Below are 23,194 nucleotides of genomic sequence, written 5' to 3' on the forward strand. Positions count from 1 at the left end.
TTTAACCACTTTCAGTGTATAGTTCAGTGGCATTAAGTATGCTCACAATGTTGTGCAACCATCACCATCATCCATCAACCCCCAAATTCTATACCTATTAAATAATAATTTCCCATTCCCTGATAACCTCTATTTTATTTTCCATCTTCTCTGTACCCAATAAAAGGGAATCAAACAATATTTGTCCATTTGTCTCTGGCTTATTTAGCATGCTATTTTCAAGTATCAGAACTTCATTCCTTTTTATGGCTGCATAATGGTCCACTGCAGTTATAGTCTACATTTTGTTCATCCCTGCATCTGTTGATGGACATGCGGACTGCTTTCACCTTTTGGTTCTGTGAATACTGCTGCTATGAACATTAGTATACAAGTATCCTGCTTTAAATTCTTTCAGGTGTATATGAAATGTCAAGGAATATTTGCAGTTAGGAGTAAAGAACTTCAGGGTGGTGAGGCGGGTGGGTGGTGGTTTGCTCGGTCTCTCTACAAAGCTGGCCTAGAACTGAAACCATGTGCCCAAAAGTTGCAAAGAGCACCTTTCCACAATACTAACTCATTTAGCTTCAGGTCACTATCTGCTGATGCTGCCCTTCCAGAAAAAAAGCTAAGAATCAAAAAGTCGTATAATCAAATAGCATTAAAGTCTGTATATACTTCAGTGAAAAAGGACCCTCTCAGATTTTAACCTAATCACTTGCAACTTACTCAGAGTTTTAAGAAATTTACTTGGCTGTCTATCCCACAGAAGAGGAAAATCAGTAACTGAATGACAGCAAGATTTCTAAGAGAAACATGCTGACAGTGAAAAGGGACGAAAGAGGAGAGTAAGAAGTGAAACAGGCTTATGTGGTTTAGCAAGGAGTAAGGCAACTCTCCAACTTCAACAGTTCTGAGGGCATTTGTGTCCTTTTAAAATAATAATTAAGTATGTTAAATTATAACCAAGAGAATGTGAAAAGAAAAAAGCTTATCCAACCCTATTTCTAAAGAGTTATGTCCAAAGAACCTTTCAAAATAAAAGGGGTAAGCTTTAGACGTCTGGGAAACTCCTGTGACTAAAAAAACCCACATCTTAGTAACAGCAAATAGCAATATGCTAGATACTGAACACAAATAATCACATTTTGATGTCAGTTCAGAGTTTTGTTCCTTTTAAACCAAAGTTCGATTTGAGTCATTTTATGTGAAATGTCAAATATTATTTATGTCAGGCAAAATAAAACAGGTCTACATGCCAGTCCTACCTGATTTTTTAACAGCTTTTTTAAAGGTACAATTTACAATATGAAACATTCACCCATTTAATTTGATGAATCAAGTACATTTACATAACTGTGCTGTAACTGGACTGTGACTATACCCCAGCTTTAGGACACTTCTACCAGAATTCCTACATGCCCATGTGCATAAATGATGAATCCTTGCTCACAGAACCAGGCAACTACTGACTTGCTTTCTTTCCACATAATTTTACCTCTTTTAGAAGTCTCACATAATGGAACCATATAGTCCACAATTTTATATGTCTGGCTTAAACTTACTGTAATTTTCTGTGGTTCACCAGCAAAAAGAAAAAAAAGAAAGAGTACTGATGCATGCCACAACATGGATATATATACCACTTTGGTTTATAGACTATATGGCTATATCACATTTTTTAAAATAATTTTATTTATTTTTATTTAACTTTTGGCTGTACTGGGTCTTCGGGCTGCCTGGGCTTTTCTCTAGTTGTGGTGAGCAGGGGCTAATCTCTAGCTGTGGTGCACACACTTCTCACCGCAGTGGCTTCTCCTGTTGTGGAGCACAGGCTTCAGTAGTCGTGGCCACGTGCTCAGTAGTTTTGGCTGCCAGGCTCTGGAACACAGGCATAGCTGCTTCCCAGCATGTGGGATCTTCTTGACCAGGGATTGAACCTGTGTCTCCTACATTGGCAGGTAGATTCTTTACCACTGAGCTACCAGGGAAGCCCACACATTTTGTTTTTTATTAATTTGGGTTTTTCCCAGTTTTTGCCCGTTATGACTAACGTTATTATAAACATGCATGTACAGGTCTTTAATTTTTCTCAGAAATGTTTCATAGTTTTCAGTAGATAGGTCTTGAACTAACTTTTTACTAAGTATTTGACTTTCATTGATGTTATTGCAAATACAACTGATTCCTTAATTTCATTTTCAAAGTGTTTGTTGCTAGCCTCCCTTTTTGGGGAACAGATACTTAATTCAACAGAACACTGATTAACTAGATAAATACTCTCTCTTTGTAATTAAGAAAAGCAGCTGTCTCTTTGCAAACAATAATGTTCAAACACAGTATGGGAATGGCCTCAAGGAATTTAGCCAATTTCTTTTAGGGTGAACACTAATATATACAAACCACAGTATCCTCGAGCATTTGAATGGATTGAAAAGGAAACCTAACAATGCTACTACCACCAGTGGGCTAATTTTCCAGCCGTCAGGCAGGGGTTTAGCTGCTGACGCACCCTGGTGCCACACAGGCTACTGCTGCTAAGTCACTTCAGTCGTGTCTGACTCTGCGCGACCCCATAGACGGCAGCCCACCAGGATCCCGCGTCCATGGGATTTTCCAGACAAGAGTACTGGAGTGGAGTGCCATAGCCTTCTCCAGTGTGACTCAGGATTGCAAGCCTTTTTAGACTGTTCATCCTTTGGTAGTAATACACGAATAATACACGAAATAATACACGAAAGACAGAAAACTGGTATCATCTCCTACCCTTAAATCTCTGCCAAAATAATTTCTTCTATGTTTATAGTTTGTGTCTATTCTGCTCTGTGCTTGTTCAAGCATATGCATGGATACAAGGTTGTTGTTGTTATTACTGGCTCTGTCTTCAGCAAAATTGAGATGTATAAGCTTTCCATGGTGGAGCAGACAATTCATACTCCTCAAATTCTTTTTTGTGTGTGTATGATTTTGAAATGTCTCTAATAAAGTTATTTATTCCTTGTGGCACATTAAAAGAAATTGGAGCACCTTCACAAAACATTCGTGTTTAGGAGCTAATCCAGGTAACCAAGGGGATGGGTGAGGCCTGGCAAAAGCTTTTCACTAAATAATAATATACTTACAAAAAAGTAAGTAAGTTGCTCAGTCGTGTCTGACTCTTTGCAACCCTATGGACTGTATAGTCCATGGAATTCTCCAGGCCAGAATACTGGAGTGGGTAGCTGGTCCCTTCTCCAGGGGATCTTCCCAACCCAGGGATCAAACCCAGGTCTCCTGCATTGCAGGCAGATTCTTTACCAGCTGAATCACAAAGGAAGCCCCTTTACAAAAAAGTACACATTGTAAGTATACAGCTTTTTTAAACATAGTTTTCATAAACACTCATTTCAAGAAACAAATAATCACTGACATTTCATCAGACAGCAGAAAGCTCCCTTCCAGGTAATTTTAAGTCCTGCCCAAGGTACTACATCAACATTTCCTTTAAAAGGCTCCTCAGTGATTCTAATCTTCAGCCAGAGCTTACTACTCCTACCTCTTTCCCAGCCAGAGCAGCCCTGAGACAATTGACAATCAAGAGGACCAGTCGAATGAGCATGCTTACCACTGTATCTTCTAGATTCTCACAATACAGCCATGTCACTGAACAAATTACCAGAAATTTAGCTCATGAGTAAATTTTACTCTAGTATCTATAAAAATGCCTATGTCAAAATGGCCACATTTAGAATTCTACATGGAAACACAAAAGACTTCAAATAGCCAAACAATTTTAAGAAAGAAGAACAGAGCTGGAGGAACCACACTCTCTGGCTTCAGACTATACTACAAAGCTATAGTAGTCAAACAGTATGGTACTGGTATAAAAACAGACATACGTCAGTGGGACAGGATAGAGCCCCGAGGAAAAAAATCTACATACTTATGTCCAACCTACAACAAAGGAGGCAAACATTTACAATGGAGAAAAGGCAGTCTCTTCAATAAGTGGTACATATATAGCCCCATGTAAAAGAATAAAATTAGAACACTTTCTAACATCATACACAAAGATAAACTCAAAACGGATTAAAGACCTAAATGTAAGACCAGATACTATAAAACTCCTGGAGGAAAACACAGGCAGAACAAGCTTTGACATAAATTGCAGCAATATATTTTTTTTGATCAGTCTCCTAAAGAAAAGGAAATAAAAGCAAAAATAAACAAAAGGAGCCAAATTAAACTTCAAAACTTTTGGTCGGAAAAGGAAACCATTGCCAAAACTAAAAGACAATCTACTGAATGGGAGAAAATGTTTGCAAATGATATGAACTGATAAGGGATTAACACGCAACATATAAACAACTCATACAATTCAACATCAAAAAAACAAACAACCTGATTAAAAAATGGGCAGAAGAACCCAAAGGTCATTTTTCCAAAAAGGAAATGCAGATGACCAACAGGCACATGAAAAGATGCTCAACATCACTAATTATCAGGGAAATGCAAATCAAAACCACAATGAGATATCACCTCACAACTGTCAGAGTGGCTACCATCAAAAAGAACAGAAATAACAAATGCTGGAAAGGACATGGACAAAAGGGGACACTTCTGCACTGTTGGTGGGAATGTAAATTGGTGCAGCCACTGTGGAGGCTTCTCAAAAATCTGAAAAGAGAACTACCATATAACCCAGCAATTCTACTCCTGGGTATATATATGGAAAAAAAAAAAAATGAAAACACTAGTTCAAAAAGATACATGCAGCCCAATGTTCATAGAAGCATTATTTACAATTGCTAGGATCTGGAAGCAACCTAAATGCCCATCAATAGATGAATGGACAAAGAAGATCTGGTATATGTACACAATGGAATACTACTCAGCCATAAAAAAGAATGAAATGTTGCCATTTGCAGCAACATGAACGGACTTGGAAGGCATTATGTTAAGTAAAATAAGTCAGACAGAGGAAGACAAATATGATGTCACTTATATGAAGAATCTAAAAAATACAACAAACTAGTGAATACAACAAAAAAGAAACAGGGAATTCCCTGGCAGTCCAGTAGTTAGGACTCAGTACTCTCACTGCCAGGGTCGCAAGTTCAATCTCTGGCCAGGAAACTAAGATGCCACAAGCTACGCTGCATGACCAGGAAAAAAAAAAGCAGACTCACAGATACATAGAACTACCAGTGCGGAGAGGGAAAAAGGGAGGGGCAAAATAGGGGTAGGAGACTAAGCAGTATAAACTATTATGTTTAAAACAAGCTACAAGAATGTATTCTACAACATGGGGAATATAGCCAATATTTTGTAATAACTGCAAGTGAAATGTATCCTTTAAAAATTATATAAAAATTTTAAAAAAGAATTCTACATCTTTTGCAAACTTCTTTTAATATCACTATGCACACATTATTCAGTGTCCTTTATTAAAATGATCAATACGGTTCTTGTCAAAATGAGGGCAAGGTTTGCTCCCCTAATTGGCAAATAGCCTTTCAGTGAAGAACCATGTGGGCTTCCCAGGTGGCGCTAGGGGTAAAATACCTGCCTGCCAATGCAGGAGATGTAAGAGACACGGGTTTGATCCCTGGGTTGGGAACATCCCCTGGAGGAGGACATGGCAACACACTCCAGTATTCTTGCCTGGAAAAACCCATGGACAGAGGAGCCTGGCAAGCTATAGTCCATAGGGTCACAAAGAGTTAGATGTGACTTAGCATGCATGCAAGCAAGCAAAGAGCCCTATAAATTGTAACCTACCAAACTTCCTTTTTGATCAGGCAGCTTTCACTGGCCTAAGTTTTCTGACTTAATTCCAATCACTATGCCCCAATAATAGTCCCATATTACTTATTTCTTGCTTTTACTCTTAACCACTATCTGTAATGCTTGCAATTCACCTCAAATCTTAAATATCCAGGCAAAATGTGTGAAAATTATTTGTGTTACTGTAACACTATTTGTGTTCTTACAGGATCTAACGTAATACTAATCCAGATAGACATGGCATTGACAAACTCCCCAGAATTAACATATGATACATTTGCTATAGAGTCATTACTTACACTGAAAAATGGTCTCAGTGAACTGCCATTAAAAAGGAAAAGGATTTTCACCTCTTTGATTAGCAAGCAAAGATAAAATAAGGAAGCTGACTGGCTTACAAGAAGTTATTTCTGAAATTTCTGATTAAATAATACCTTCCTCTTTTCCAAAATGCCAGGCAAGGCTCAACCTGGTCTATTAAACAGAAGCTGAGAGTCAGGAAACTTTTGTTTAAATCTTTCTCTTTCAGTGATAAGACAAGTTTTGCTTTCAAAGTACCTGGGGACCTTGGGGGGGAAATGCAAATTATGCATAAAAATGTAAATTATAGCTGGCTAGGAGTGAGACCTAACAGCCTACATTTCAACCAAATGAAGCCATGGACCACACTTTGAATAGTGAGACTGGATGATTTTGGGTATCATGTATCCTGTGCATTAGATTTTACATTTGTAAAATGGTGGTAATAATACTGTATCATGTAAGCTCAAACACGCAATAGATACAAAGTGACAATTATGTTAAAGTGCCTGGATTCCTAAGGGCCTTTTACTCCAATTGATAATTAAAAAGTTTTAGAAACAAGCAAAATTACAGAAGAGCTGTGCCTTTCTTGGACCATTCCATTTTCAATTCTCAATAAAACAAGTAAGAAATATTTGAGATTGATCTAATGTGGTACCTTACAAGAATGTGTTTTTCTACTTCTATTTTTTGTATTAATAAAACATTTTGAATCAAAAAAAAAAGAAACAAGCAAATTTTAAATACCTGTGTTTACAAATTAATGTCTACATTGTTCAGTCTAGAAACTCTGATTCTAAAGAAGAGAACACTGATGCAGAAACACATAAACACAAAACAACTGCATACATTCATTAATTCAAATTAATGACTCCCTGTGCCAGGTAACAGGAATGTTGGGAGGTAGAGAATATAAGTCTCAGATGTGGGTTCTTGTTTTAAGCAGAGCACAGTGGAGTCAAGGAGTCGTGGCGTGCATTAAAATTATTAAACAAGAAAATAGCTAATTAAATCTAAAGATGACTGGAACTGGAAAGCAAATGCTAAAGGAAAAGGCAGACATCAATGTGACTAGAGGAGTCATGAAAGTAATTGTTAGAGGCAGGAATTCGGGTGCTAGTGAAGAGCAAGCCTATAGCAATGGACTCCTAATTATCCTGACTGCTGCCTTTGTTCTCACCCCACCTTTGCCCCCTTCCAAAGGCTGATTCCCCACCAGCAGCCACAAAGATCTTATTAAAATATAAATCAAATCACCTCCCTCCTCTGCTTAAAATCCTCCAATAGCTATTTAGAATGAAATGCAAACTCCTTACTAATGCTCTGAATAAGTCCTATAGTAGTCTAAAAGATGCTGCCTCTACCCTTCTCAGCTTCATCATCTACCACTTTCCTCCTGAGTCTTGCTGGTTTTCCAGCTCCAAACCCGACCTTCCACTGAGTTTGGCGACCAGCCTCTGCCAATTACCATTCTGGACAGCTGGTTCTCTATCAGGTTCTACCAGCAGGGGTCACTGTAGGGAAACTGGCAGCCAGGGAAGCTCTCTGTTCTTCCATAGCCCTCACCAGCAGTTGCGGTGATGAGCCTCTCCTGGAATTTTCGAAACCAGACTCAAGCTCCTAGGTAGGGCCCCTCCATAGAGAAACTGAGGAAGAGCTGTAGAAGGTCCTTCCTCCAACCTCTTCCCTGGTCAAAGAGGTAAGTTTTTATCACTAGGTAATTTCAACATACTTTTTTTCTCTTCTAGTCCTTCTAGACAACTGGTGGAACTAAACCCTAACTTAATTCCCCTCTGTTGAAATATCTAGTGAAATTTGTTTTACTAACTTGATCCTGAATGACACAGCTCTTCACTGCCTTCCCTCCATCCACACCGAGTATTTCTGTCTCTTGAACACCAACTTTATACTCATCTCAGTGTCCTGGCAGTCCCGTTTGACTGAACTTCTATGGCTGGCTCCTTCTCTTCTGGCAGGTCTCTGTTCAACTGGCACCTCTTCAGAGAGGCCTCTGCTGATCGCACTTTTAAATAAATATTTAAAAGCATTTCCTAACCAGTCTTGAACCCCTTATCCGGTTTTATTTTCTTCCTACCACTTACAACATTCCTAGTTATAGTAGTACTTTACTTGTTTCATTCACTGGAAAGGGTGAATTTAACTCAGATGACCCTTATATCTACTACTGTGGACAAGAATCCCTTAGAAGAAATGGAGTAGCCACCATAGTCAACAAAAGAGTCCGAAATGCAGTACTTGGGTGCAATCTCAAAAACGACAGAATGATTTCTGTTCATTTTCAAGGCAAACCATTCAATATCACAGTAATCCTAGTCTATACCCTGACCAGAAATGCTGAAGAAGCTGAAGTTGAATGGTTCTATGAAGACCTACAAGACCTTCAAGAACTAACACCCAAAAAAGAAGTCCTTTTCATTAGAGAGGACTGGAATGCAAAAGTTGGAAGTCAAGAAATACCTGGAGTAACAGGCAAATTTGGCTTTGAAGTACAGAATGAAACAGAGCAAAGGCTAATAGAGTTTTGCCAAGAGAATGCACTGGTCATAGCAAACATTCACTTCCGACAACACAAGAGAAGACTCTACACATGGACATCACCAGATGGTCAACACTGAATTCAGATTGATTATATTCTTTGCAGTCAAAGATGAAGAAGCTCTATACAGCCAGCAAAAACAAGACTGGGAGCTGACTGTGGCTCAGATCTAAATGCCTTAATGCCAAATTCAGACTTAAATTGAAGAAAGTAGAGAAAACCATTCAGGTATGACCACAGACCATTCAGGTTATGACCTAAATCAAATCCCTTACAATTATATAGTGTGGAAGTGAGAAATAGATCCAAGGGATTAGATCTGATAGACAGAGTGCCTGAAGAACTATGGATGGAGGTTCATGACATTGTAAAGGAGGCAGGGATCAAGACCATCCCCAAGAAAAAGAAACGCAAAAAGGCTAAATGGTTGTCTGAGAAGGCCTTACAAATAGCTGTGAAAAGAAAAGAAGCAAAAAGCAATGGAGAAAAGGAAAGATATACCCATTTGAATTCAAAGTTCCAAAGAACAGCAAGGAGAGATAAGAAAGCCTTGCTCAGTGATCAGTGCAAAGAAATAGAGGAAAACAATAAAATGGGAAAGACTAGAGATCTCGTCAAGAAAATTAGAGATAACAAGGGAACATTTCATGCAAAGATGGGCACAATAAAGGACAGAAATGGTATGGAACTAACAGTAGCAGAAGATATTAAGAAGAGGTGGCAAGAATGCACAGAAGAACTGTACAAAAAGATCTTCACGACCCAGGTAATCACAATGGTGTGATCGCTTACCTAGAGCCAGGCATCCTGGAATGCGAAGTCAAGTGGGCCTTAGGAAGGGTCACTACGAACAAAGCTAGTGGAGGTGATGGAATTCCAGTTGAGCTATTTCAAATCCTAAAAGATGATGCTGTGAAAGGGCTGCACTCAATATGCCAACAAATTTGGAAAACTCAGCAGTGGCCACAGGATTGGAAAAGGTCAGTTTTCATTCCAATCCCAAAGAAAGGCAATGCCAAAGATTGCTCAAACAACCACACAATTGCATTCATCTCACAAACTAGTAAAGTAATGCTCAAAATTCACCAAGCCAGGTTTCAACAGTATGTGAACTGTGAATTTCCAGATGTTCAAGCTGGATTTAGAAAAGGCAGAGGAACCAGAGATCAAATTGCCAACATCTGCTGGATCATTGAAAAAGCAAGAGAGTTCCAGAAACACATCTACTTCTGCTTTACTGACATTGCTAAAGCCTTTGACTGTGTGGATCACAACAAACTGTGGAAAATTCTGAAAGAGATGGGAATACCAGACCACCTGACCTGCCTCCTGAGAAACCTGTATGCAGGTCAGGAAGCAACAGTTAGAACTGGACATGGAACAACAGACTGGTTCCAAATAGGAAAAGGAGTACGTCAAGGCTGTATATTGTCACCCTGCTTATTTAACTTATATGCAGAGTACATCATGAGAAACGCTGGGCTGGATGAAGCACAAGCTGGAATCAAGACTGCCGGGAGAAATATCAGTAATCTCAGATATGCAGATGACACCACACTTATGGCAGAAAGCGAAGAAGAACTAAAGAGCCTCTTGATGAAGCTGAAAGAGGAGAGTGAAAAAGTTGACTTAAAACTCAACATTAAGAAAACTAAGATCAAGGAATCTGGTCCCATCACTTCATGGCAAATAGATGGGAAAACCATGGAAACAGTGACAGACTTTATTTTCTTGGGCTCCAAAATCACTGCAGATGGTGACTGCAGCCAAGAAGTTAAAAGATGCCTGCTTCTTAGAAGAAAAGTTATAACCAACTTAGACAGCATATTAAAAAGCAGAGACATTACTTTGCCAACAAAGGTCCATCTAATCAAAGCTATGGTTTTCCCAGTAGTCATGTATGGATGTGAGAGTTGGACTATAAAGAAAGCTGAGCGCCGAAGAATTGATGCTTTGGACTGCGGTGTTGGAGAAGACTCTTGAGAGTCCCTTGGACTGCAAGGAGATCCAACCAGTCCTCCTAAAGGAGATCAGTCCTGGGTGTTCATTGGAAAGACTGATGCTGAAACTGAAATTCCAATACTTTGGCCACCTGATGCAAAGAGCTGACTCATTGGAAAAGACCCTGATGCTGGGAAAGATTGAAAGCGGGAGGAGAAGGGGACGACAGAGGATGAGATGGTTGGATGCCATCACCGACTCGAGGGACATGAGCTTGAGTAAACTCTGGGAGTTGGTGATGGACAGGGAGGCCTGGCATGCTACAGTCCATGGGGTGGCAAAGAGTCAGACGTGACTGAACAACTGAACTGAACTGAACTGTTTCATTATTTTCTGCCTCACCTACCAGAGTGTAGCTTTAGACACAGGGTATAAACTCTGTCAGTCATTGCTGCACTCATACTTAGAAGCTGGCACAAAGCAGGAGACCAAATAGTGCTTGCTGAGCGAATAAATGCATGAATGAGATGTCAAGGGGGAAAGAGTACTTTAGGCACATAGAACAATATAAGCAAATGCTCAGAGAAATAAGCATGATGTGTTAAGATGGAGAAAAGTTCACTGTAGCCATAATAAAGAACTGGTGATGAGAGGTTAAGTTTTACAAATACTGGAGAAACTCTCAAATGCTAGGCTGAAGAGTTTGAACTTTATCGTGTAACCACTGGGAAATAGGATGAGACAGGGGGTAAGTTATTGAGAAAAAAATAAAGAGTAGGTGGTATTGATGAAACAAGTGTTTAAGAAACATCTGTCTATAGTAAAAGCAACTGCTAGCAGTGATCTGCCTAGCACAACTCATTGGATGGGCAGGGGATTTAGAAGTAGGGAAATCAGATGAGAATCAGAAAATCCAGATAAGAGATTGTAAGGACTGGCTGTGTGATTTAAAAGAACAACTTCTGGAGACAATTCAAAGAAAGATTCAAGAAAAGTTGGCTCCTGTTTTATTTTGAAGGATGAGCGACGTAATAACAGTGAAGTTTTGAGCCTGAGATATTGAAAAACCAGGGAGCAGGGCCCTGGAACGAGACTGGGAAGTCAAGATGGAAAAAGAATCCTTTTTTGATTCTACTTTTCCTTATAATTTAAAGCACCATCTATTTCTCCCAAAGAATCTGATGTTCCTAGGACCTGTCTTGGAAGATAGAGGATTTCTTGGAAGACAGAGGATCTCCCTCTTAAATATGTAATTAAAACCTCCCTCTACCTGTTTCCCCAAAGATCTAAAGTGCACAGGATTCAGTAAGAAGGTAGAGTGGCTGATGAGTGAGAAGGGACACGTTTTATTTACAATAACCCCATAATCAAATGTAAAAACATTAGGAATAGTTAAAAAGAGAGAATGAGTTCTATAAATAATAAGTAACTTTGTGTAAACTGTACAAAACTTATTCCTCTTGCAATGCAGATTTCTTCATGACTCTATTACCTGTGCGGCAGAGAGCTTGGCCACTTGAATGATTTTTTCCATAGAAAGGTAGCTCTGCTGAGAGGGAGCGGGGCCAATGAGATAGGCTTCATCTGCCTGTGGAAGGAATATTACAGGCTTAACAGACCACACAGCTAGGAAACATGAGTACACTGCACGGAACTGCCGGCTGCCTAAGAACAACGCAAGAACTGAGAAAGCAGCAGCAGCTCGTGTCTATGTTACAAAAATTAGCCAGTTTGGAATTTTTTCCATGAGATACCAAAACTTGGCTTTTTATGAATAAAACACACAGAGTGAAATTAAAAGTGCCCTGGATTAGGAAACAAGAGGCATTAGTCACAGCATTATTATTAGCAACAACAGTAACCTTAAATGTAGATAATGCCAAAAATGCAGTTTGAAAACAGACAAAATATACAACAGATGTATACAGCAAGAAATAAAATTACAAAGTTTTCTGAAGTTTATATAATTATTACAGTATGATAATACTCCTTCTATACATTTGTGAACTATTTTATACTGTCCCTTAAAACTGTCACATAATCATAGCATCTCTTGAAGCAGACCAGAAGTAACCCCTGTGGACATAACTTTCCATTTCCACATTCCTATTTATTTGAACATATTTATATAACCATACAACAGTTTTAGTTTTTGTTTTTACACAAATAGGGTTAAACTCTAGAGTCATTGTCTGCAATTCTTTTTTTCATTAACAGAACATCTTTCCTTGCTAGTACACACATCTACCTCATTTTCTGAAACAACTGCATAAAGTTCCACAGTAGGGAGGTACCTTAGTTCATTTAATCAGGTACCTCTTAACAGACATTTAAGCCATAATGGCAAATGGATGCCAGCAACATCTTGTACTTGACTCTGGGGGCACATGTATGAGTGTATCTCTGGACGGAGATCTAGAGGAGTGTTTGCAGGGTTGGGTGAAAGACGTGACATTTTAATCACTCCTGGTTAATCACCCTTTGAAATGGTGTCATTAATATACATTTATATCAGCAAATTAATTTCTAACCACATTAACCAACACTGAATAGTATCCATCTTGCATACAAGTAACATGAAAATCTGCTTTTCAAGCTATCAATCTGGCTGAAGTGTAGAAAATACTGTGGGAGGGGGTCAAGAGTAGAAGTAGGCAAACCATGTACAAGGCTACAGCATCTGACCAGGTGAAGACGACAGTGGTTCTGACTTAAGGTGCAGGTGGTAGAGGGCAGAGAGGAGTGGAAAGAAATGTTTGAGAAGCAGAATTAACAACAACTGGGGATTGTCTGGATGGGGCAGGGGGAATGATGTAGACTGGGAGTGAGGATGGGAGGTATTCAAACAACCCCCGAATCTCTGGCATTATTAGTTTTATAAGCAATGGTATTGTGATCTACTGGGTTAAGGAAGTCGGTTAAGAAAAGCAGCTTCAGTAGAGATGAAAGGTGATGAGTTCAATTTCGGACATACTGATTTGGTGCCCATCCAGGGGGAGCTGGACAGACACGTGTCACATTCATAAGGAAGGCTGGGCTAGAAACTCACTTTTGGAAGTTTTTACCAACAGAGCTGATGATACGATCTAGAGTGAGAGTGCAGTGAGAAAAGGAGAAAGTGGAAGATTCCTGGTAGGAGACAGAAGGATTCCACAGCACAGGGAGACAACTGGCCACGGATGGGGAGAGGACAGGTGCAGACGCAGTGGAAGCTCGTCCTGCATTCTCTGGGAACGGGGATCAGGTGATAACAGGTGGCAGAGGGAGACTCTGAGGCCAGAAGGGAGCAAGATGGGTTCCAGATAGGATCTGAGGGGAAAGTAGCCAGAGAGCTGCATGGGCCTGCTGTGCAGCGTGGACAGCCCAGGTGAAGCTGGTCACCAGGAATTTCTGTCAGTCTTTGGAGTCTTGCTGCAGCCAGAAAGAAGGCCAGTAGCTAAACTCATCCATGGTTGGGTTCTGTCTGGTGTTAATAGCTAATAACAATCAATAACAATCACAAACCTCAGGGGAGTAAGGTCCTTTAATTTATAGTTAAGTCAAGGCTCAGAAACATTAAGTGAATTGTCCAATATCCCTTGGCCAGTAAGTGGCAGTTGTGGAGTCTGACCTCAGTCCTTCCCCTGGTAAATCAAGGATCTGGATGTGCGCCACTGACAGTGGGGTCTGTGGGTCAGCCGCATTCTCTGAATCAACCCTTGATGAAACAGGACCTTGCCTATAAGTCAACGGCACTGCTGAGCACACAGTTTAGTTCCACTGGTGCATGTTTGGTTCCCAAGATAAATTATTACTGAGCAGGTTGAACTTACCTACTTAGACACTGTTAACACTAGCAAATATAAACTGTCAACCAAGAAGTAAAATACTGACACAATAAACAAATAAGTCACTTACAAAATTTGACTTCTGGTTTTTAAAAACGTACCATGTCAACATGCATGGAATTCCTGTCGGCCTCACTATAAACAGCCACAGACTGTACACCCATTTTTTTGGCTGTCCGTATCACCCTGCAGGCAATTTCTCCTCTGTTTGCAATGAGGACCTTGGAAATGTTTTGTCCTGTTTAAAATACCATGAAAACCATATACAAATATTACTAGGGAATTAAGGAATGAGAATGCAAAGTATAGTTGTCCCTCAGTATCTGTGCGGGACTAGTTAATTTCTTGGTGACCATGAGTACATAACCCCAGGCCTCCTAGAGCCTCAGGGCTGATAATGTGACATCACCCTGTGGCATCACCCTGTTTCCTCACCATCAGCCAGAGACTTGAGCACAAGCTCATCACATATCCTAAGACCCATCTCCCTCATCTGACTTCTGGGTGAAAGATGCTGTGCTGAAACTCTTCTGGGGAGCTTGGGGCTTTTTGAGGCATAAGCCCTGCAATAAACCTTTCTCTGCTCCAAACTTCAATGTTTTGGTTTATTTGGCCTCACTGTGGGGCACACAAACTTGGGCTAACGATTCAGCTAACAGAAATGCTAGCTCCAGGATTTGATCCAGGTTAGCTTCACTCCACAATGAGAGAAGCGCTTCGTCACTCTGCTCCATTGCTTCTATCCCTCTGTACACAGGGGTGTGGGTTAAGTATATAAAAATATTCTATTATGCACACATTAAATAATTAAACCTTTCCTTTTCTTACTTCACAATCTGAAACAAAGTCAAACAGAAGACACTGTCAGTACCTGTGGTTGTTGCATACTTCCTTGTTCTTTGCTTCCAAGCCCATCCCCTATAAAATGAATCCAAATGGAATTATAATTAAACAGGATATATAAGATCTGTCATTGCTTTTCCAGAAGAATCTCAATTTTTAAGAACCTGAAATCAAGTCCAGATAAGACCTTAGTTAAATCTAAAGCCTACAACATGATTTAATAAGATATTCTTTGTAGGAAGAAAACAAATCTAGAAATCAAAAATTACAGTTCTGACTGATTCCCCTGACACTCCATGTCCTTGACCAGACCACCTAACCTGCTCTGCTCACTCCTGAGTCTGGCAAAAGAACCTGGAGTCAGAGACAATTAGAAAGCTAAGGTACTTCAAGATCATCCAGTTGAGCTTTTTTTCCAAACTCTTCACTAGAACCCAAAGTAAAAACTATGTTCAACTTTACAATCCAATACACACAAAGAAGTTTCAAGAAAAATTTCCCTATGTTTCAGTAGTTCCTGTTCTATTCCATTTTATTAAATAAAACATTGATCAAAGTACAGTTGAAAAAATACTGATCTAATTCACTCCTCTGGTAAGACAGGTTTGCACAACTAAGCCCAGGGAAATAAAGGGAACGAGCTGAGCAAAGGCAGTAGAAAGAGTGCTGGTGACGCCAAGCAAGTCACTTACATCAGCGTTTCTCAATCTTTTTTTCATTACTCCCCCCTAAAAAAAAATATAAATCCTAAGGAAAAAGATTTTGTAGGAGGGGTTGAGCTTTGCAGAGCCACTAACAATAGTAATTAACATTGAAGATTTTTTCACTCTCTCAAGAAACAATTTTTATATAAATAAGAAATGGAAAAGCAGGGAGCCTAATGATTTGTGTTAACCAGGGAGAAGTTCATTAATGTCTAAAACAACTTTAAGTTCTAGGATACCTATTGATACAGTAACTTAACATTGAAACTAACCAAGAACTGATAGAAAGCAGGCCAGATTGATACAATGCCTATTAGGTGTCAGTTAAAAAGAATACACTGAGAAACCAACAAACCGCAGAAGTAATTCTACTTTCGTCCTTTCTGTCCATATCTGGAAGATCTGGCAAAACTATGGTTATAAAGAACTACCCATTTTATTTATTTACTCTTTTGGCCACACCACAAAGCACAGGGGATCTTCCCCAATCAGGAACAGAGCTCATGCTCCCTGAAGCGGAAGCAGTCTTGTGACCACTGGACCACAAGGGAATATTTATTTATGTGTTTGGCTGTGCTGGGTCCTTTTTGCAGCATGAAGGATCTAGTTTCCCAACCAGGGATCCAAACTAGGACCCCTGCATTGGGAGTACAGATTCTTAACCACTGGGCCACCAAGGAAGTCCCAAAAACTAAACATTTTAGATCCTTTACAAAGCAGGCCATAAAAAAGCACAACATATATCAGATACCAAAGAATGTTCAAACTACTGCACAATTGCACTCATCTCACACGATACCAAAGTAATGCTCAAAATTCACCAAGCCAGGCTTCAACAGTATGTGAACTGAGAACTTCCAAATGTTCAAGCTGGATTTAGAAAAGGCAGGGAAACCAGAGATCAAATTGCCAACTCTGCTGGATCACTGAAAAAGCAAGCGAGTTCCAGAAAAACATCTACTTTTGCTTTACTGACATTGCCAACGCCTTTGAACGTGTTCAGTTCAGTCACTCAGTCGTGTCCAGCTCTTTGCGACCCCACGGACTGAAGCACGCCAGGCCTCCCTGTCCATCACCAACTCCGAGAGTTTACTCAGACTCATGTCCAGTGAGTTGGTGATGCCATCCAAACATCTCATCCTCTGTCGTCCCCTGATCCTCCTGCCTTTAATCTTTCCTAGCATCAGGGTCTTTTCAAATGAGTCAGCTCTTTGCATCAGGTATTGGAGTTTCAGCTTCAACATCAGTCCTTCCAATGAACATACAGGACTGATTTCTTTAGGATGGACTGGTTGGATCTCCTTGCAGTCCAAGGGACTCTCAAGAGTCTTCTCCAACACCACATTTCAAAAGAATCAATTCTTCGGTGCTCAGCTTTCTTTATAGTACAACTCTCACATCCATACATGACTATTGGAAAAACCATAGCCTTGACTAGACAGACCTTTGTTGGTAGAGTAATGTCTTTGCTTTTTAATATGCTGTCTAGGATGGTCATAACTTTCCTTCCAAGGAGTAAGCGTCTTAATTTCATGGCTGCAATCACCATCTGCAGTGATTTTGGAGCCCCAAAAAATAAAGTCTGCCACTGTTTCCACTGTTTCTCCATCTATTTGCCATGAAGTGATAGGACCGGATGCCATGATCTTAGTTTTCTGAATGTTGAGCTTTAAGCCAACTTTTTCACTCTCCTCTTTCACTTTCATCACGAGGCTCTTTAGTTTTTCTTCGCTTTCTGCCATAAGGGTAGTGTCATCTACATATCTGAGATTACTGATATTTCTCCCAGCAATCTTGATTCCAGCTTGTGCTTCATCCAGCCCAGCGTTTCTCATGATGTACTCTGCATATAAGTTAAATAAGTAGGGTGACAATATACAGCCTTGACGTACTCCTTTTCCTATTTGGAACCAGTCTGTTGTTCCATGTCCAGTTCTAACTGTTGCTTCCTGACCTGCATACAGATTTCTCAGGAGGCAGGTCAGGTGGTCTGGTATTCCCATCTCTTTCAGAATTTTCCACAGTTTGTTGTGATGCACACAGTCAAAGGCTTTGATGTAGTCAATAAAGCAGATGTTTTTCTGGAACTCTCTTGCTTTTTTGATGATCCAGTGAATATTGGCAATTTGATCTCTGGTTCCTCTGCCTTTTCTAAAACCAGCTTGAACATCTGGAAGTTCACAGTTCACGTACTGTTGAAGCCTGTCTTGGTGAATTTCGAGCATTACTTTGCTAGCCTGTGAGATGAGTGCCAATTGTGCAGTAGTTGGAGCATTCTTTGGCATTGCCTTTCTTTGGGATTGGAATGAAAACTGACCTTTTCCAGTCCTGTGGCCACTGCTGAGTTTTCCAAATTTGCTGGCATATTGAGGGCAGCCCTTTCACAGCATCATCTTTCAGGATTTGAAATAGCTCAACTGGAATTCCATCACCTCCACTAGCTTTGTTCATAGTGATGCTTCCTAAGGCCCACCTGACTTCGCATTCCAGGATGTCTGGCTCTAGGTGAGTGATCACACCATCATGATTATCTGGGTCATGAAGATCTTTTTTGTACGGTTCTTCTGTGTATTCTTGCCACCTCTTCTTAATATTTTCTGCTTCTGTTAGGTCCATACCATTTCTGTCCTTTATTGAGCCCATCTTTGCATGCAATGTTTTCTTGGTAGCTCTAACTTTCTTGAAGAGATCTGTAGTCTTTCCCATTCTATTTTTTCCCTCTATTTCTTTGCACTGATCACTGAGCAAGGCTTTCTTATCTCTCCTTGCTATTCTTTGGAACTTTGAATTCAAATGGGTATATCTTTCCTTTTCTCCTTTGCTTTTCGCTTCTCTTCTTTTCACATATGTTTGTTAGGCCTCCTCAGACAGCCATTTGGCCTTTTTGCGTTTCTTTTTCTTGGGCATGGTCTTGCTTCCTGTCTCCTATACAATGTCACAAACCTCCGTTCATAGTTCATCAGGCACTCTGTCTATCAGATCTAGTCCTTAAATCTAGAGAGTTGGACTATAAAGAAGGCTGAGCACTGAAGAATTGATGCTTTTGAACTGTGGTGTTGGAGAAGACTCTCGAGAGTCCCTTGGACTGCAAGGAGATCAAACTAGTCAATCCTAAAGGAAATCAGTCCTGAATATTCATTAGAAGGACTGATGCTGACGATGAAACTCCAATACTTAGGCCACCTGATGCAAAGCACCGACTCGTTGGAAAGATCCTGATGCTGGGAAAGATTGAAGGCAGGAGAAGGGGATGACAGAGGATGAGATGGTTGGATGACATCACCAACTCAATGGACATGAGTTTGAGTAGGTTCTAGAAGTTGGTGATGGACAACGAAGCCTGGCGTGCTATACAGTCCATGGGGTCACAGACAGGACTGAGTGACTGAACTGAACTGATATTAGATACTGTGTAACTCATATGTGTAGCATATACGTATATCAATAGTATGTATAGAAATGTAATTGAATAGGACTAGCCTTTCACTGGGGCAGAGATGCAGGAGGCTAGATTGTTAGAGTGGACAACCAGAATTCATTGCCCTCTGATGAGCACTCGGTCAGAAGCTGACATCCACGAAGGGAAGGGTTCCTGGGAAGACCCATAGCTTTGGCACTTGAGTTCCACAAGACAGTTTTCTCAGGATGTTACTGCTTTCCCACATCTTCCCAATCACCTGACAGCTTTCTTCAGCTTCAATGGTGAGGCCAGGATCAAAGCCTCTTCCTATCGCAGTCTTCAGATAGGTTTACTGATAAGATTCAAGGCCTGTTCTGAACAAGTGTCTATAAAATTGCAATTTTTTAGTAAATCCAGCTAAAACTCTGAATCTGTTTTAAGGACATTGCTGAACTAAAGTTTTATTCTGCCATTTTCCAGGGTAGACATTTTCCAGTATAGACCCCACACACATCACTTAACTATAATCTTCTATCCCAACAATATTCTGACTGGTCTACTCCACCATTTTTCACCATTTACAATTTAAAATGGCTTAAAAAAGTTAAGAAGTTGCTTCATGTGATTATTGTACCCTGATTCAAGAATTTCTACACTAGTTTATCCTCATTTAAAAAATATTACCACTAGACTAGATTTCTTTTCTGAGTTACTACAAAATCATGACATAAAAAGATATGTAAATGCAAACTCATGGCTGATTCATGTGAATGTATGGCAAAAACCACCGCAATATTGTAAAGTAATTAGCCTCCAGTTAAAAAAAAAAAGATATGTAAAGAAGGACTTCCTTGGTGGTCCAGTGGCTAAGACTTGGTGCTCTCAATACAGGCCTGGGTTCGACCCCTGGTCAGGGAACTAGATTCTGCATGCTCCAACTAAAAGATTCTGCATGTTGCAACTAAGACCTGGCACAGCCAAGTAAATATTTTTTAAAAACGGAAATAAAATCTTTAAAAAAATAACAAATAAATAAATCAGATCATGGCACTCCCTGCTCAACTCCTCCTCCAATTGTTTCCCAGTGTCACCTAGAAGGAAATTCCAATTCTTAAAAAAGAAAGAAAGAAAGAAAAGACATGTAAACACCCTATATACTGCTAAGATTTTAGTTCTGCATGCCATTAACAACTCTAACATTTTCCAGGGTGGCAACTATTTGAGAATAGTTCTATACCTAATAGGTAAGGAATTCTGTTTGCTAAATTTGAGAGGGAGAGGGAAGTGAGAGAAAATGAGTCTGTGTAATATCCTGAAGAGTCCCGGAAACTTAAGAAAAAATCAGGAGAAAGAGAAGAGCACTAACACTGCTTTCACCATCATATTTTACTTTGGGGCTAGTCCTACACAATTAAATAACTGAAAATCTACATATATACAATAACTTTGGGACAATAAGAGAAAACAAAAAACTTGGGACTTAAATCATTGAGTCTGCAAAGGCTACATCTATGGATGGATTTATATGCATCAGATTCTATTTAAGAATAAACAAACAGTTCTTATTCTATTTAAGCCTCTTTACATTAATGTTAATTCATTTAATAAGCATAGTCCAAGATACTAGTATTGTTTCTTCTAGGGATAGTATCATCAGCTCCTCCTAGATAAAGAAATTGATGCACTGAAGTAGGTAACTTGCCCAAGATTACACACACCCAGTGGAGAGCAAAGCTCAGTCCTCTGCACTCTGACTGCATAGAGTCTGTCCCCTTAAGCAATACTATCTTTCCAGAATGATAAACGAGGAGAAAGCGGAGGAGGTGGGAAGAGAAGGCAAAGGAAGTTAAAGTCTGCTACCTGGAAACCTGGGGGTATCTTCACTGCCAAAGTTATTGTCGTGGGTGCGTGCTAAGTCGCTTCAGTCGCATCCGACTCTGTGAGACCCTATGGCCTGTAGCCTGCCAGCCTCCTCTGTCCATGGGATTCTCCAGGCAGGAATACTGGAGTGGGTTTCCAGTGCCCTCCTCCAGGGGATTCCGCCCCCCCACCCTCCACGCCCCACAAGGATCATGCACTGGCAGGCGGGTTCTTTACCATAAGCGCCAAAGCTTAAACTTTGAAACTCATCAGCAGTCTGGTTTGCTAGAGTGAGTCGTATCTGATATGTACAAAGCTGTTGACAAAATCTCTCAGCCCCCGGACGATAAATCTGCTGTTTTTAACTTGATTTATCTCAGCGAAGGGCAAGAACTCCAAGAGCCCTTAGCATCTTGGCGCCATTTCTTATTAAGAGTCGGACACGACTGACCAACTAACATACACAGCTGCAGCGCAATCTAGGGCAAGTCGTTGGCTCCTTCGGTCTTCACCAGAAGCGGGATTATAACAAAGCTCGCCGCAGACTGAAAGCAGTGAAAGCACAGTGTGAATGGTTAGCAGCCGTACAAGCGTTCTTCTCGCCCCTGTGGCGAGGGGAGCATGGAGATGGCAAGCCCAGCTCCACCCCCTACAAAATGGACAGAAGGCTGAAGGGTGGATGTGTGGAAGAGACACAGAAGGGAATCCCCCTGGGATGGGCTAGAATTTTTCTTCCTTCCTTCCTCCCCCTCGACCCCTTGGTTCCTCTGCGCCTCTCACAGCGCGCACGAGTCCATTCACTTCCGGCCGCGACAATGATCCACAGCCCCTCCGCCCCTCCGGCCGCCGTTACCTCGGCGGCAGCAGCAAGCGCGGGACTCGCTGCCACCGGTGCCTCTCCGCCGCCACGAGCAGCACCGACACCGCAGAGGCCGCTGCCATGTCCGGGCAGCGGCGTCGCTCTCTGACGCCTTAAGCTACGAGCTAATGCCCCTTCACTACAAAAACTTGTCTCGGCTGCGCAGCTCTGTTGTCCTCCGCCGGCCACCGTACAAGTCAACGCCAAGCAATAGGCCGACCGAAGTGTGGTGGGGGCGTCTCCACCAAAACCAATCAAACAACAGAGCAGGGCTTGGGGGCGGTGATTGGCCAGTCGGGTCTCCTGCCGCGGGGGTGTGGGAGGGTGGTTCTCCGCCCTTTGCACCAGTTCGTGGAGGGATCGCTGCTTCCTCAGTTTGTCTGGAATCAGGGTTGCTGTCCCTTCCCTTGGCCCTCGGCGTTCCTTGGTTCTGGAAGCCTCCTCCTGACCTTTATTATTAAAACCGCGAGGAAGCTGGTGAGGCAGAGTCATGGGAAAAAAATCAAATGGAGTGGAGAGCAAGATAAAATTCTCTAGTAGTCTCGAGAACGGTTAAAATAAATAAGATAATTAGCTAAAATTTAAAACAACCCGAGCTTTTTCAAAAGTGTTTTAATTATTGAAAAGAGGAAGTCAGAATAGAAATGAAGAATAGCTAGAAAATAAAAGTACTGAAAAGACTACATATAGATGCTTATTTGAGACAGCTAAAATCCGCGATTACAGGAAGATTATAGTGAAAGCAAGCCATCCTATTCAAGGGTTAGGGAAAAAATACATCAGCAGGGCAGAATAAAGTCATTAGTAAAGATTAAAAGAGAAATAAATGAATTTAAAAACTACTATCCAGGCCTCTATGCAGGTCAGGAAGTAACAATTAGAAATGGACATGGAACAAGACTGGTTCCAAATAGGAAAAGGAGTACATCAAGGCTGTATATTGTCACCCTGCTTATTTAACTTATATGCAGAGTACATGGTGAGAAACACTGGGCTGGAGGAGGCACAAGCTGGAATCAAGATTGCCAGGAGAAATAGCAATCGCCTCAGATATGCAGATGACACCACCCTTATGGCAGAAAGTGAAGAAGAACTAAAGAGTCTCTTGATGAAAGTGAAAGAGGAGAGTGAAAAGGTTGGCTTATGCTCAACATT

The 23,194-nt window shown here is 40.8% G+C and overlaps 1 protein-coding gene across 5 annotated transcripts in view; it reads right to left on the reverse strand.

The window, feature by feature from the left end:
• The window catches only part of MCCC1 (methylcrotonyl-CoA carboxylase subunit 1), a 58,646-nt gene extending 36,404 nt beyond the window's left edge, over nucleotides 1-22,242 (reverse strand). For 2 of the 5 annotated variants that reach the window (XM_043874707.1, XM_043874708.1), the window contains exons 1-4: nucleotides 22,034-22,242; nucleotides 15,245-15,291; nucleotides 14,475-14,611; nucleotides 12,039-12,134 (exon numbers count right to left, since the gene is read on the reverse strand). In XM_043874707.1, the coding sequence (XP_043730642.1) occupies nucleotides 12,039-12,134; nucleotides 14,475-14,611; nucleotides 15,245-15,291; nucleotides 22,034-22,122 (369 nt within the window). In that variant the 5' untranslated portion in view covers nucleotides 22,123-22,242. Of the gene's footprint in view, nucleotides 1-12,038; nucleotides 12,135-14,474; nucleotides 14,612-15,244; nucleotides 15,292-22,033 lie in introns of those variants that run through there. The other 3 variants (XM_043874709.1, XM_043874710.1, XM_043874711.1) reach the window with 3 other exon arrangements.
• Nucleotides 22,243-23,194: the final 952 nt, after the last annotated feature.

Source organism: Cervus elaphus, chromosome 19, assembly GCF_910594005.1.
Source record: "Cervus elaphus chromosome 19, mCerEla1.1, whole genome shotgun sequence".
NCBI lineage: Eukaryota > Metazoa > Chordata > Mammalia > Artiodactyla > Cervidae > Cervus > Cervus elaphus.